Source organism: Coffea eugenioides, chromosome 4, assembly GCF_003713205.1.
Source record: "Coffea eugenioides isolate CCC68of chromosome 4, Ceug_1.0, whole genome shotgun sequence".
In the NCBI taxonomy this organism is placed as follows: domain Eukaryota; kingdom Viridiplantae; phylum Streptophyta; class Magnoliopsida; order Gentianales; family Rubiaceae; genus Coffea; species Coffea eugenioides.
Genome location: NC_040038.1, coordinates 9,774,472 through 9,791,326, shown reverse-complemented (window position 1 = coordinate 9,791,326; position 16,855 = coordinate 9,774,472). Strand labels below are relative to the sequence as shown.

The 16,855-nt window shown below is 34.7% G+C and overlaps 1 protein-coding gene across 2 annotated transcripts; it reads right to left on the bottom strand.

Annotated features, from left to right (window-relative positions):
* Positions 1 to 3,174: 3,174 nt before the first annotated feature.
* LOC113768534 (transcription factor bHLH137) lies at positions 3,175 to 6,631 on the bottom strand. 2 transcript variants are annotated; one of them, XR_003468086.1, is made up of 9 exons: positions 6,034 to 6,631; positions 5,702 to 5,896; positions 5,405 to 5,470; positions 5,241 to 5,309; positions 5,067 to 5,153; positions 4,743 to 4,928; positions 4,449 to 4,581; positions 3,700 to 3,728; positions 3,175 to 3,630 (listed from the first exon to the last, which is right to left on the bottom strand). XR_003468086.1 is itself a non-coding variant. In XM_027312933.1 (8 exons), exons 1-7 carry the CDS (start codon positions 6,463 to 6,465, stop codon positions 4,489 to 4,491), a joined length of 1,128 nt encoding a protein of 375 aa, XP_027168734.1. In that variant the 5' UTR covers positions 6,466 to 6,631; the 3' UTR covers positions 3,175 to 3,728; positions 4,449 to 4,488. The 2 variants fall into 2 exon arrangements, 1 of the variants encoding a protein (XP_027168734.1); XM_027312933.1 differs by having other exon boundaries at positions 3,175 to 3,728.
* Positions 6,632 to 16,855: the final 10,224 nt, after the last annotated feature.

Here is a 16,855-nt window from a genome sequence, read left to right as displayed (position 1 = left end):
TCAAACACATAGCCGTTTTATTTTTTAGCACACAATTATTGATGCCAATTTCTTCATGTTTCAGGAAATTTTCCAACAAAGACAATTGAAAAAGTTGGAACATCCATTTTTTCCCTTAAGCTAGTACATGGCCACGATGCGTGGCGCAGACCTTGTTCACATGAAAAAGGTGTGGCTAGTTAAAGAAGAATAAGGGTATAAAAGAAGAGAAATTAATCCATTTGCATAAGAATTGTCATCATGGATTTCAAAATCGAAAACGTTTTTAAACGATTATTTTCCAATTTCAATGTTAAGAACCATTTACTGCCTCGATCAAGCACTTAACCAAGCTTTAATGTTCGACCGATCCAAATCAGGAATTCACTTGTATTATTATATGAACATTAAAAATATAATTTCCTCGTAAATTTATTCTTAGACTCCAATCTGAGCCAATGATAATGGCCAGAAAGCTTAAAGAAGCAAGTTTTTGGTTCAATCAATAGCAGACAGCAGTCTGACTTAATCTAAGAAAATGGGACCAAATGATGAACAGATTGATAAGTTGGTGAACTGCACATATGTTGGAAGCAATTTTTTTTTTCGCAACGATAATAGTTGTATCATCTATTCTAATCTAATTTAGGGGGAGGGGGAGTATAATCAACGGGAAACCAGTCCAAGGAAACCACTCAAAAATAACAGTCACAATTAAGTAGGGTTACCAACAGCCCAAGAAGCTGTTGGCCTGGAAGCAATAATGATTGGCCTGGAAGCAATAATGATTATGGAAGCATTTACAATCCAGTTGGCAGTACTATGCTATTTTTAACAATTAATTTAATTTTTTTTCTTTCAGAAATAGAAGAACAACAAAATAATATATGATAAGACATACACTTTTAAGACAATTGCAACGTATTAAAGTGACTAAAAATTTGCAGAAATATATTGGTGGTGGGGGCATATTTGTTCATTGACTTGTCTTATCTTTCATCTCTAGGAAGAAATAGTTGGGACCCTAGTCATGGAAATCTCGGCAGCTGGAGGAGCAGCAAAGGCCGAGAAGCTAGCAACACGTCAAATGTAGCTAAAAGCTCTTAGATGATAATAATTATTGTAAAACTATGATGACTCATGGATAACGAGACTCTCTTTAGTAGAACATTCTTGGATTGGATTAAAAGAAAAAAAATCCACGTAAAAAATATTGCCGACTTCTCTTGCAAATTTGTTAAAGTAGTCCCACGGGATTGGTCTAGTGGTAACAGTGATTCTTTGGAACACAAAGGTCTCAGGATCGAAATTGCTCCCTAGGCATCCTGTGACTCGCTTGGGTAAATGTTGTGTGGGGTCGCAGCGTTGCCCTCCTGTTTGGTGTGCCGATTCAGATCCAAAGGATTCAGGTCGGAACATGTTTCGGGTTACCGGAAAAAAAAAATTTTTTGTTATAGTAGGAAAAATGTAAAGTTTCTAAAATTTACAGTACTTCACTTTTGATAATAATTTCTACACTACTATGATCTACAGTTTTATTTGCATGTGGTTAGGCACCGTTTGAATTGAAGGAAAAGAAAGGATACCAATAGAAAATAAAGAAAAGAAGAGTAGAGAAAAGTGGCTTTCATCCATCTTATTTGAATTATGTAAGAAAGGAAAGAAATATTGAATTTTTGTTTGGATTGAAGAAGAAAAGAAAGGAAAGGAATAGATCAAGTGTTACTTTACTGGAAAAGATATGAAAAATTTTATCTTTAAAAAAAATTTAAATTATTTAAATTAATTTAGTTTTATTTTCCTCTATTTTTGCTCCACTTTTGAACGAAAACCATAATTCAATAAAAATAACTAGCCCTCCATATCCTTTTCTTTCCCTTCTCAAATATCAATCCAAATAATAGAAACCAAATCCCTCCAATTCTTCTCCTTTCCTTTCCCTTCCATTCCCTCATTCCAAACGGTGCCTTACTATATCTAGAACTTCAAAAAGGTAGTTATGATAGTGCCAAAGACTTTACAAGTCATTTATGTCAAAAGAAATTGTGATGATATTATTTATGACTAGAATGATATGGTCATTATATACAAAAAAACAAAAAACAAAAAAGAAGATTGGCATAATTGCAATAAATTTCTAGTGAGACAAATATAATAATGCATGACATTTTTTTATTTTTTATTTTTTGGTTAAGAAAACGATAGTAATTCTTCAAGAGAGAATGTAAATAACTGATCAATCAGAGTAAAATGCTCACAACCGGTGCCAACCAGCCAGTTATTAATAACACGAGAAACACAGGTACCACATGGAATGTCCGAAGAGACTCCACTCCACTTGACCATGTCAATCTATTGAACATGAAAGTCAGATGGTTATGCCAATGAAGCAATGCAGTTCAGTTTACCTTGTCTGATATGGAAATAAAGACTTAATTATTCTACCTGATGATTTTTTAGGTCCACCATGTACAATTTCCCCATTCTTGCCGCTTGCTGTCTTGACAAGCAGTACGTCTCCAGATGCTGTTTTTCACCATGCCATCAAAGTTTCTTCAGTTCAATTTGCTCCAAATTAATCTTAATTCAGTTTAGCTTGGAAAAGAAATGAAGAATCAGTAGACATAAAAACTACTACTACTACTACATGAAGATCTGGATTATTAGAGAGTTGGATGATACATTTTTAGGGTTTTAACTTCTTTACATCATTCAGTAATTTTACAATGACTTATCAGGTTAACTAATTTATATGATGGTGGAACCAAGAAAAATTTGTTTGCCATAACAGAAAAATACACATACAATATTAAATTTCCTTTCTTGCTCTTTTTTTTTTCCTTCTTCTTCTTCTAACCATTACTATACGGGGTTTTAAAGTCCATTAATCTGGGTTCTTGCATTCGTTTCCAGGGTAAATCTCTATAGATTATCAGTCGTTTTAAGATTAAGAATCAATTGGTTGTTTACCTGTTTTCATGCTTCCCATGGTTACTGTCTTTTCAGTGGTGAAAGAAATAATTCATGGACCTGTCAATAACCGTTAGGTCCGTTACTATGATTCATTTATCAACACGCAGTCACACAGTTGAATTGATTCCTTCGTACGAAGCCATATGATATGGGATGAGTCTTGTCACGTCAGTACCAAAAAATGAAACAGTAATAGTAGCAGACTCGCAGTGCAATTCAATGTAACAAAGGGACAAGAAAACTACAACGGTAAAAACTATCTTCTATAACAGAATTACAGTGACAATACTAAGAAGAAGAAACGCAGGACTACTAGACTACTACCAGCAAGTTACATGCAACTCAATATTATGATACCTTAACAGATTCTTTTACAACTGTTTACATTATATTTTCTTGGATTTACCTCATATTAAGTACATATGTAAAGCCAAGTCTCTAGCTAGGAATTTGTGCTTCTGACAGTTGGGAGTCAAATTAGACAGGAACAAAGGATCTGAAAAAGATCTAGTCTTGTTTGGTCGGTTGTGTTTGTCCTTGTGTGTCCATTGATTTCTATCCTCTTCATGCCCTTTTACTTTGCTTTTCTTTTTATTCATGTGATCAGAGAGATAGAAGACCCCATTCCTCCAATGAATTCAGAATCCGAGCTTTGAGGTGATCAAAGTAATATGCAAGCTGAAACCCTTCTCCATTAGAATTGATACTAAGGAATAAGAAACTACAGTAACATTTGTCTGGCACTACCTTTTTGCCCTTCACAAATCTTGACAAACCTGTGGTCATTCATCAAAAAACCAGGAGCAAAATTACCAAAAGAAGAAAACATACAAAACCTGCAACAATTCTCTGTTTTTTTAGGGTTATATAGCTAATACTTGTATCTATTTGTTCTTCTTTTCCTTTTTTTTTTTTGGATAATTCGTGCATGTAAAATTTCTTCCATTGAATGAGACATGGAGGTAGTACGTAGGTCCATATGAGACTCTGTGTGCCTTGTCGCATTATCTCTAAACAATTGTGGACTACAGAGAAACTCAGGTGTTCAACAAATATTTCGTCAACATAAGTGAACTAATTCAGTTGGGGACTTGATCTTGCAGATTGGGTATTTTATATAATTGTAACATTTGCATTATTATTTATACCATCTGGAAAGGTAAGAGCAATTAAGGCATGTAGGTTTAATAGTTTAAATCTACCTGAGTAATTAATTCCCAAGTGATTAAGCCCTATGCATGCACGTCGTCCGTTCTAATTAGTTTGCTTTATGCTAAACAAAAATGGCATACGGCCCAAATAACCAACTGAGATTTCTCAAATCTCAAATGGTGTGAAAGCCAGGAAAAAGTATTAAAAAATTCAAATTAAGGGGCATGAAAGGAAGCATTTCTGATAATGACTCTATGTACATATGTCTCTTAGCTCATTCGCAGTTGTCACTAATTTTTATTAGCATTTGCTCGTATTATTTGAGACAGCAATTGAAGGCTTACCAGATATGTGTAGGGCAACTCTTGCCCTTTGGTCTTATAATTAATGAAACGAACACAAGTTGTTGTTGAACCCCGTCTGATTAATAAGTTTCTGTCTTCGGTCATCCACATCCCACAAGAGCTGTCCATTTTCCTGAAAGTGATATTTTTGTCTAAGCCACAAAGATACCGACCTGAGCATTTATTTCTCCATGGAAGAAAGAAAATATTCTTTTACTTTAATGTTTCTTTAATTTTATCAATTAGTATATGCTTTTCATTCTACTATTGGTGGCCATGAAAAGTTAAAAGCACCTGAGAGAGAATTTGAGGGATGTGGTGGCTTTGTTGAATTAATAATGCTGAAGCTGAAGAATCCAACTGAGGATAGTTATTGGCAGTATCAGTTCTCAAGCTATTGTTTGTGGCAGAAATGATTGGTGCCTGCATTGGATCACATTGTTGCATATTTTGAACCGGTGATGCCATGTTACTCAGCGTCTGAAGATCTCATCATTAAAGAAAGAGAGAAAAAAAAGACATAATTCATCAGGATAAGTATGGACGACAATGGTGAAACATTCTCTGAAATATAACAACTTGGTACACAATTGTGTTAGAACATTGTGCAACATGTACCGGTTCTGGTCTTGCAATATATGGATCCAAGTCCATGCCAAAATCATAAAACATCGGATTTAGAGAAGCAAGCTTCATGGATAGAAACTGCAAGAATTTGAAATATTTTGCATGGATTATATAACAGCAAGCTTCAAAAACTTTACCAAATAACAAGTCTATCAAAAGTTTTACCTCAACTTGATTTTGTAGGGATTGGACGTAATTGATTATTTCATCCAACATGAGGGCCTTTCCGGTTACCTGTTTATCAGTCGAATTCACTTCAAATTGTCAGAAAAAAAAAAACTTTATCGAGACAAACAAAATAAAGACAAGATGCTGATGAAAAACTTCACCTTGTCACAACCTGGAACAAGTGCTTGCAATATTTTCATCCTTTCACTGATTTTCTCTCTCCTCACCTGATATCAATTCCAGAAAAAATTTAGCTGATACATGAACTTAGGCACTATTGGGATCCCAACTGCAGTAATTTTGGTTTTGAGTGGTACATGTGACAAAATTTTAATCATGGTTTGTGTACTAGACAATATAGTTATTGCCTTAATTGTTTATGTCAGAGAAAAGTAAGCATTTAAGGGTTTTTATTTTCAAGAACAATAACTAGTGATGATTATTTAATGGAATTGTACCCTTTCAGCTAGGCTGTGGCTGTCCGTGGCTTGGCCCCTCCTTGCTCTTACGTGAATGTAGCCTGTGGGGGGAGCTTCTTCAGCAGCTTTCTCTGGAACTTTTTTATCCTCATTAGACTTCTTGTCTTCAACCTCTTTCATAATTCTGCCACATTTCCTCTGCTTTTTCCCTTTAGCTAATTGATCTCCTATAGCCTAATTAAAGAACATATAAGACATATAGTCTTGAAACTTAAAATTAAAAGGGAAAAAGGGCTCGTAGATGTATACGAGTAAACAGTTTTGATAGAAAATCCTTGATGAAAAATTGAAAAAAAAAATGGATTAAGTACTTTTGATTGAGCAGAATTTACAGGAAGAGGCCCCTTCTTTGTTTTCCTCTTCTTGTCCATGGCTGCAGCATGTACCTTCTGAGTAACTTGCTCCCCACTTTCAAGTTTATCAGTTACTGATGAAGAATCGGTGGAAGTTTTGTTTGTTAAGGACGGCCCATTATTGCTAAAATGAGTAACTTTTGTGCAGCTCTGGTCAAAGATGGAACAAGTACTTTCATTAACATAGGATTTGGAAGGGATTTCCTGATGCAGAAAATGATCAGGCCTGTAGAATTGAGGGAAAGAAGTAGTGGTGGTGGTCATTCTTGTCATGTTTGGCTCCTCAAGAAGGCCTGCAGACATCCTCATTTGGGAGCTGCTTTCCAAAAACAGTCCTGATGATGATTCAAGATGTAAAGGTTGTTGGTGTTGGTAGGAAAAAGTTGCCATTGATGGCTTTGGAGTTGGAAATGAATGAATGGCTTCAAGAGAAAGTGATGGAAGAGACGGATGGAGAAGAGATGGTGTTGGTGAATGATACTCCTAGTTGAAGAGAAGACTGATGTTGCTGCAGTCAAGGAAAAGTTGTGGCTCTGAGACAAATCTCAAAGGTCAGGTCAGGTATATATAAACTCGAAGAGAGAGAGAGCAAGGCAAGAACTTAGCTGAAAAACCATTCTAGCTCATCCTACTCATTTCATGCATTCACACTTCTACTACATTTGACTGGTCTTATCCTCTCTCTCTCTCTCTCGGGTGGTGGCATGATATACAGAAGGCTGTAATAGATTTCGTTGTCACTAAGGTTCTCAAGTGCATGGCTGTTGAGTAATTAATTATGGTCTGTGAAAATTTGGCGAGTCATTATGCATATGCAAAAGTGTGCAAGATTTTTGTCTCAGTAACAAATTAAGTTAACCTAACACATACATGACTTAGTGCTATACCATATTCAACTGACTTTTCGAAGTTGCACAACCTTTAGGCTTTATTTTCACGAGGTTCCATCTACTACAGCTAGTACTAAAATTACATAGGATAAAAATTAAAATTTTTAAAAAAATTGAGCAGGGAGTGGCTGGTTATCCCCTTTACCACTCCGTCTTCTGCGATGGATTGAGTCGCATGCGGTTGGTTTTTGGTACAATTAGTGCGGTTGTTATATTTCTTTCACAGTGTGCTATTGTAGATACAATTGTATCTACAATTGTACTCGTATGCATGAACAAAATTCACTCATATAACAAAACAAAGTTAATTTATACTAAATCATGTAAAATATCCAAAGTTGCAAAATCGTACCAAAATCTCAACTATACCTGTCTCAAACCCCCGAATTCATCCGTATCAGAATTGCTTTACTCAACGCCCATTCATGGTCGCACCACTGTGCATGAACAGTTCAAGGCATGGCGAAGGTGGGGGCTATCAAAGATCTGAGCTTGTATCTCCAGACAGCTCCGTGCCATGGGTACTAGCTTAATTATTTATGAATCCTATGGCCAAGAGAAGAGTAAAAAGATCACAATTTACAACAAATTTGTCAGTAACTTTTATCAGTGGTCATTTTATTTTAATTTTTATTCAATGACCCTGTGTTAGTCTCAGTGAATCAGATACTACATATACTGCGCATGATTCAGATGAATTAATTTGAAAGAACAGTCACAGTAATAATTGAGCAGCATCAGGGATTTCAACATAGGCCCTCTGCCGCCAGGAAAAAGACAGAATTGACATGCGGCTGCTTTAATAATCAACCAAAGGAGTTATTTTGGAATTTAAATAGACAGTCGGGCAGTCAGTCTTCCACAGCTTTAATAATCTACAAATGACTGTAGTTAGGGATGGAAATTGGGACGAGCGACCGCCTCACCGGAGTTAACAGAGCGGGGTTTAGGGTGAGTGGTGAGCAGTGGCGGAGCCAGAAAAAATTTTCAGTGAGGACAGAAGTAATTCTAAAATTTTTTATTTACTATTTTTCTAGTTTTTTAAGGGAAAAATATTCACCAACAAATACAAATGAAGCATATATTTCATGAAAGACATAAAAAGACAGACTCAAAATTATTAATGTAATAATAATTTTATTTCAAAAAGCAAATTACACCATTTACAATTGCACATGACGAGCTTTCATATTTTGATAACAGTTTACAACCTTTTCATTTTGAACTTCATGAAGTATATTTTTCTCAATATAAATAAGTAAACAATTATTCATTCAAGTGTTTTCCATTCTATTTTATAACCAATTCTTCACTATATTCATAATTGAAAAAATCCTTTCTATGGTAGTTGTAACAACAGGTAAGATCAAAAACAACTTTAAAAGCATATAACCAATAGATACACAAAACTCCAGAGGGCATACTTGAAATTATATCAAATTTTTATAGGTATTATAGAAATTTAAGGGGGTAGTGGGGGCCTGTGCCCCCAGTGTAAATCCGCCACTGGTGGTGAGGCAGGGTACGAGAGAATTTTTTTCCCCCTGTTTAGAGACGGGGCGGGGGAGCATACCCTCGCCCCATCTTCCGCCCCGCCACCCGTTAAAAAAAAATAAATATGTATGTATACAATTATATATATAATATTTAATTTAATTAGTTACAAACTTATAATAATGATATTATTAGTTATATGTATTATATAATGGACATTAGTATATGTAATATAATTGATATTATCAATTATACTAATAATTATACATGTCCACTAATAGAAATTATTAATTAGTTATACTAAATTTACTAATACATTTATAATAAATTTCTAATTACACTTAACACAATAACACTTTTTCTCAAAAAAATACAGTAATGACTTAGTAATTGTATTTGTGTCAAAAGTAAAAACTTGACTACTTTAGTTATATTTGTTTCATCGTGTTGGATTGTATTCAAATAACTTTTGTTTGATTACTTTTATGGGTTTCAATTGTGAAATTATAATGGATAATAACTTGGTGATATGTTGATATTTTAATATTTGATTATTTGCTAAAATTTGACTATAATAAAATTAGATGACAAATTTTTATTAGTCCTGCGGGTGGAAGCGGGGCGGGGTGGGGACAGGGGCGTTCCCCCGCCCCGACCCAGCCCCGTTGCCATCCCTAGTTGTAGTTTACTATCTTTTTTTTTTTTTTGGTTAAAATTAATGAATAACAGTTGGTTAGTAGCTAGTAGTATTTTCTCAATTTTTACACTGTTCCTTTTGTAACCAAACCCATCCTTGTTTGGAAAGTAAAATTTATCCAAAAATTTTTTATGTTTTTCATGAACATATTTTTCAAACACCTTTTTACTTCATAAATATCAAATCGTTATAGTATATTTTTCTCTTGAGAATAGCAATACAAACAGGCATTCTTAAGTCTTGTTTGATAACCCAATTCGGTACTTAAACTTAATGGGTTTAAATTTTAATATGTTTAACCATGTTTGATAACTAAATATTGAACATTTAAATTAATTAAGTAGTAATGACTTTCATAGGCAAAAATTGTTTCAAAAGATAAGTGATAAACTATTCACTTATTACTAATGTGACATACACTCAATTCTATCAAATTTAGTATTTAACAACTCAGTAACTCAAACGGATTCAGACTTCAAATTTTAGTTTTCAAATTTCAGTTTTATTAAATGCACTCTTAGTTAAACACTTCTAACTGTGGTCATGGAACTAGGTCCCACAAATTCTTTTCTTTTTTTTTCTTTTTGGTCTGTGGTTGAGATTAACATCGGCAAAAAATGAGTACATGGTAAAAAGTGATATTTCATGTAGCTTTGTTTAAGCTGTTCACAGTTTTTTGGGTTAATTATGGAATACACCCTCAAAAGACCTAATGGTCCTGGTTTATTTCTTTCATTCTTCAATTAAATCAATTTTTGCTTGTAAAGTCTTCGTAATTTTTCCGTTGTAATTTAATCAACTAAGCAACCCCAAAAGCAACAGCAACCTTGTCACGTGCTATAGAGACACCTTTTACAATGAAGATACAAACATACCCTCAATGAAATCAACAATGGTTGCAGCCAAAAAAAAAATACAAATTTCAACAAGATGAATTATTTGTGGAAACGAGACGTAACTCCAGTTCCGTTGGAATCGGCAATCAATCCTATTTCCGATAGGGGCAGTTGACAATTGAATCCGATTTTGACCACATTTCTGTTCCAAAATCAATGATTGGTTGATTTTTTGAGGGCTTATTGTTATTTTGTCACAATAGGTGATGATGTCTTTTGATGAAATAATGTGCAATTCGGGGCTACAAATTGGTTGATTGTGTGAAGGCTTGAAAAACACTTGGCTAGAAGGGGCCTATTTCTGAGAGTGGTACTTGCAATTAACAAAAGTTTCTTATGAAACTCTGGCCCAAAAGCCATACTTTTTTTTGGAATTTTACCCGAATGTTTTAACTTGCCAGAGCTGTTGGAAATGCTCTTATCTTTAGAACGTAGAAAAATGCTGAGCCAAAGAAATATGATATTGTTTTGGTGGCTGAAGATAGAAAAGAATAGATTAGCCCTCCCGAGACTATTCAACTATCACTGATCAGATGCAATAGACGTGGTGGAAGCATTTCTTTACGTACCAGAGAGTGATGGGGAAGTAGCAAGCATGTTTTCGTTTTGTAACACCTAAAACAAACTTTAACCAGACAGGCATGTATTTTTCAATATGCTAGCTACTATTATCTGCAGAATTGAGACAATTGAACCCATGTATATGCTATAGAGTAACTGTTACGATTTAGAAAAAATTTGACTCAATGTACTGAACAGAACAAATATACTGATTATTTGGAAGGATTGAGCTGTTGTTGGTTTTATCTTATTAGATTTGCCCTTGGATTACATCTTCAAGACATTTTACATTCATTTAGATGGTGTATTTTTTTTGGATATTTACTTCGAAACTTTTTTATAACTTACTGTAGTTCTCTATTTTCTAGAAAATCACCGTCCTCATCCCTTATATCACCTGCCATCCATCACCGACAACTTTCACTGCCTGTATCCATTTTCACTACGGTACTTTATTTAATGTACTTTCTTTTTAATATTTTTTTCGAAAACTTGCAAGTGTCTTTTGTTTTCTGAAGCAGGTTAAAAAGAGGCCATTTAAATAATTAGAAGCCTACTCTTTTCTTTCTTACAGGGTCGGCTGTGGACCTAAATAGAGAATTACACTTTTGAACCACAAGTTTTGTATTTAGTTTATATATATATATATATATATATATCTTGCAATATTAAAAGAATTTGTCAGGAAATATGAAAAAGCCCTAGAAAAAGTGTTCAACCTGAAAATAGTGTCACTATCCAAAATGTCCTTCTTCTGGCTGTCAATTAATGAAATTATCAGTCCTCCTATATTCCAAGGTTTCAACCTAACATGAAAGAAAAGAAGAAACATGATAAGGGTATGCTTGGAGTTGTCCTGGCATAGGCTACATCTGAGGTCATGGTAACTTATAAAGAAACACTTTTGATACAAATGCTTTTAAATTATCAAAAGTTAGACTCCTTCAATTACAAAAAAAAATTAGTTAACAAACATTTAAAACGTGCTTTTGATACTTAAAAATGCTTCCTTTTTTTTTTGAAATTAAAGCACCGTAACTTCAAACGGGTCGTAAGTCAACCATCTGTCAAATTCACTTTAGTCATTTCGAGGTGTAAAATGTTGCACATGCCACGAAAGGGTGGATTTGAAAACTCGAAGAAATAGTCCCCACCCGCTTCTGCTTTGCTATAGTAGCTTCACTATTTGAAGAAAAACGTAGAAATCTCTATAAGAACCTGGAGCTTCGTTTGTCAATTGTCATGATTGATGAAGCATTTTTTGTCATCTATGCAGTTACAGATTACAATAATATATCATAAAAGTTCAGTATACTGTTTGTTTTGAATCAGTACCCTAGATGTCAATTTCATATATGCGTACAGAAGAAACAAAATGCAAATTTTGAAGCAGAGATTACTTGACAGAAAGGAAAAATCACTAGTGTAAATTGAAAACAAAGAAAATTATAAATAACTCTGATCACTTGCCTGTCTCCTATCTGTTACAGTTGTGAATTGGGCAAGCAATCATGCCTAATTGCCTATGCCAAGAAGCACCTGGAGCCAAAAAACATGCACTACGGACTATAGCCCCGTGTCAAAAGGCGGGGAACAGGGGCCGTGATTGTTCACACGAAAATTGCATGATTTCTTCGACAACGATTCTTATTTTGTTGTTTGCACATTTTTAATTTTCATATACGTGTATATACATACATACACGTGTATCTGTTCTCTGATGATACATGTATATGTGTATGTATGTGCATTTCTTTCACGATATCATCTTTAAGGAAATATTTATTTTCTTACAAGTATTGTGCATGCGTTATTTTGAAACCTTTGACTGCATTGATTATCAAGGAAAGCTTCATGATTAGAGAAAGGAATGCAAGTCCAATGGATATTGTGTTCCTGTTCTATTTTTTGATAGTAAATGGAAATCGCTCTTGTATTAGGGAAATGTCTTTTCAATGCTCTAACGCTCACGCCGATTATTGACTGAATTGTTTCATAACGTTCTAAGCTCAGCTCACATATTGGTTTAATGGGCGAACAGTCCAACTCTTATAACGTACTATAGCCTTAGGTGGCGAAGTCCTGATACTGAGGTGCCAAACTCTTATAACGTACTAAATTATTTCATGATGTTCTAAACTCAGCTCACATATTGGTTTAATGGGCGAACAGTCCAACTTTTATAACGTACTATAGCCTTAGGTGGCGAAGTCCTGATATTGAGGTGCCAAACTTTCCGGTCGATATGAATCCCTGGGGAAGGTCAACCTGTTATCCTTAGAGTAATTTTTATCCGCTGAACTACGGTTTTTTTTTTAAAAAAATCTTTTCAATGAGCTACTCCTGTACAATTGGGATGAAACTTAGAAGAGAAAAGTACAGAAGTCTGGACCACCTTATTTACATCATTCGACGGTCAATGGCTTTGATACCATCCCCACGGTTCAAGGGAAAAAGAAAAAGTATTCAGATGGAATAGAAGCAAAATTGATCTTATCGATATAAAATGCTTAATGTTTAAATGCTTCCCCTTATATTAGAGATGCTTTTGTATCAATTTTACATAGAATTAGGACATGAGAAAAAGAAGAATAATTCTTCACACATCGCATTTCATACGTCTCCTGTTTCCTCATTTTTTTCGTTTAACATAGAGATTAATCGAAATTTTCATACATGGTCGGAAACTTCTGCGCCCACATTGCTTTTTACAAGCATTTAGATTAACATAGTCAGAGATATCATACTTGGCAGGAAAGATTGACAAGTGAACACTGCTCTCTTTTTTTTAAAAAAAAAAACTTTGGTAAGCAAGAGACGATATTAATTCTTTTTCTTTTTCATCTTGGTAAGAACAGCTTTTTCTGATTAAATGCTAATGATGCAGTCAGATAAAAGCAATAAATTGGATGGAACAAAGGAAAAACTGTTGCTGAATTTCGAGACCAATTTCTCACAAAAACATTTGTCACTGGATGACAAAAATTTTGACTTTCAACCATTGTTTTAAGCATTAATTAATATTCTATACTGACAGTGTATACACTTTCATCATTGGATGTATGACACATAATTCGAATTTGAATTTGAAATCCAAATTTTGTACATGTGTCATGCATCCAATCGTGATAGTGTATATATAAGATTTACTCTTTGGGCACAGAGTCCCCTCATTTATGGTTTTCACTATTTTCAGAAGATATGTTCATGATCTCAAAATGACATCCTTCTAATATGTTGCAGGATGGAAATTCCAGCTATCTGTCAACTCAATGCATTCACGCCTACGCTTTGCTAGTATGAAACTACAATCATTATTGTTAGTTGAAGAATTGAGAATGAAAGAGCATAGGGTAGAAGATCATGTGGTTTTCGTGGCAAAGGCAGTCAAAAAACTATTTTTTTTCATGTTTCATAAACATCTAAAACAGGTTCATGAATCACAGTACATTAATGTGGTATCGTACCTGCACCTTTTGAATATGGAAGTTTCAATGGTTTTGTGACACATTCGTCCTGGTACATATGACTCTTGTTGTTGCTGTTTGAGGATAGAATGGTGGTTAATATGGTAAGAAAGCTCCGTAGATCTATTGTGCATGCATATACACTACAAGATTGTTAAACAAAATTCACCTATATATATATGCCAAAATTAGCAATTAGCATCTTCTTCTTATGATAGAGTGAAGGATGTTTGTGGATATAAGACCTAGAAAATCATGAAATGCTCCCAAAAATTGACCAAAAACTCTGAAGTAGTTATTGACTAATTACTTCCACAAATACAAATCTGAATAATTCCTTTTAAACACATCTGACTTAAGGTACAAAATTAATCAAGTATGTCTGGAGAGGAGACCTCAATTCCATGCATTTTCTTACGAAAGTAAGAATTCGGCAAATAAACCTAAAGTCCCAGGTTACCTTCAAAAGCCGGCAACTTTTGAAGGCTCCAGGAACTTATCTACCCAAACCCTTCCCCCCCAAGATCGACGTGGAATTAAAACCTCGACAAGGGCCAAGCCTCCATGGGCTGCTGCTACATGGTGGCTTCACTAATCCACGCACCCACACCCCAAGCTAGACGACCCCAATAGTATGTTTCTTCCATTGATTAACAATTAACAATTGAAAGAAAGCCTGGATTAACCACTAGGCTCCTTACTGAATCTCTTGTTCTTCTTCTATACCCATGTCGAAGGATACATCAATCAATCAATCAATCAATGCAATGCAATGCAAGTTTCTTCTTGTTTGTTTGGATTGGTAGGCTAGAAGAGCTGAATGAATGGGGATGTATCTATTCCAATTTCCAAGACTTGCAGTAACCTAACGTGGCCGTACGTACTCTATTTATTTTTTTATTTCCCCCAGCCCTCTGTTTTTTGTCCTTACGTACGCTCTATTACTAAACGCAACGGGTAAGCTGTCAAATTGCCTTTACAGGTTAAATTTGGACCAGAAGGCTCAGCCACATATTATGACTAATGAGATACATACAATTGGTGGGGGCAACTTTTGCTCGATCAAGTCCTAATATTATTACTTCTAGGTACAAATCAAATTCTAAATGAACAATTTTTCAAGGTGGAAAGACGTTGGAAAATCTCTAAAAGCTGATAATATGGCTGGCAATGGTTAGTATTCAAACGAAAAAGAGTCTTGCAAAGGCTATGAGATTCCGGTTGTCCACGGCATCGAAATGTGTTGCATGGAGGGAAAATTCAACGATGAAGACCTAAGACAAGCATCATTGTATATCGATGACTAAGTTGATACATTGATACTTGTGTTTGATCTTTAAAATTGAATTTTACTCGCATGCACAAGATTTCCTTGGCTTGACAACTGGAATCTCATAGCCAACGCGACTGTAGTCTCGAGGACCAAATTATTGTATCAATGACTAAGTTGATTGTCAAGATAAGTTAGATCAATTGATAAGTACTGACTACTTTTTAATAAAAAATTGTGTTTTTAAATTTTACTATTGATATGAAACTGTGTTGGTGAATAATATATAATCGAACTATTGTTTCGTTGATATACTCTAATCTAGCCCATGGTGGTAACAGAAAGTGACAGTACACAAACTTTAATCGAACAAAAAAAAATGATGACTAAGCTGACTACCATAGATATATCAACAAATACAGCACATTTTTAAGGCTTGCTTGCTTATGTATTGCTCATAGTAATTTTTGCAACATCAACGTTATTTTAGGGTTGAAAAAGTTGTGCCTCAATGAATAAATTTTGGAGTATCTATTAGGAGTTGTTAAATACAAGTTACCAAACTGCGCTAGCTACTTTGGTTTGCTTGTCTAGCTTTAGTCTTTCACTTATTTTACTTTCCTTTTTCTTTTTACCTCCCACCCATCCCCATTCTCTTCCTACCCTCAATTATTACACTCAAAATTCGAACTCTAAATCTAGTAGTAGAGACAGTTCTAAGAGTTCTTTTTCTGACCATTGGATCAATCCCAGCGGTTTCACTTATTTTACTGTCATAGACCGCTCTGAGATAAAAGAGAACCTAAAGTTAGAAACATATCCCAATCCCAATAATGGTGTCAAGCTGAAATATAGGACGTTGCCTGCTACATATTGTACGTTAATCTTTTAAGGAAAGGAAGCCTTGGCTTTGTTCTACTGATTTGTCTGGTTAAAACTTAGAAGGTAAAAATTTCTGAACTCATTCTTTAATCTTTTATGCACTTCATCTGGGTAGAACGACCAAAGCTTAATTGACATGAGGTTAAATTGGCTTCTTTGGACTGGGGCCTTCCTTTTTCAGCCTGGTAAACGACCATGACCTATCACGAGGAAACTGGAGAGTACGGAGTGGTAGACTGGTTATGTATGCATGACAAATGATGGCACTAGAATTCTAGTCAAAGTCGAATTAGCCCATTATCAGAACAACAAATTAGCTTTTAAAAGAAATTCTTCCGCAATCAAATGTCACCACATGGGGTCATTGTGTTTTATTTCGCCTTAATTGGGATTATTTTGTTAATTTTTTTTAGTATAAGTAGAAGATTTCGAACTTAAAATCTTTAACTCAAATTACTCCGAACCATTCAATCTATCTATCCGTTCGCTTGTTAATGTTTGATAACCGATGATTCCATCCACCTCTCCTATTAAAGATGAGGATTCCACCATGGTTTTATTGATAATCTATTTCCTCAAACCAATGTGTTGTGCCAAGGATTTTATTCACAACTTTTAAGCAG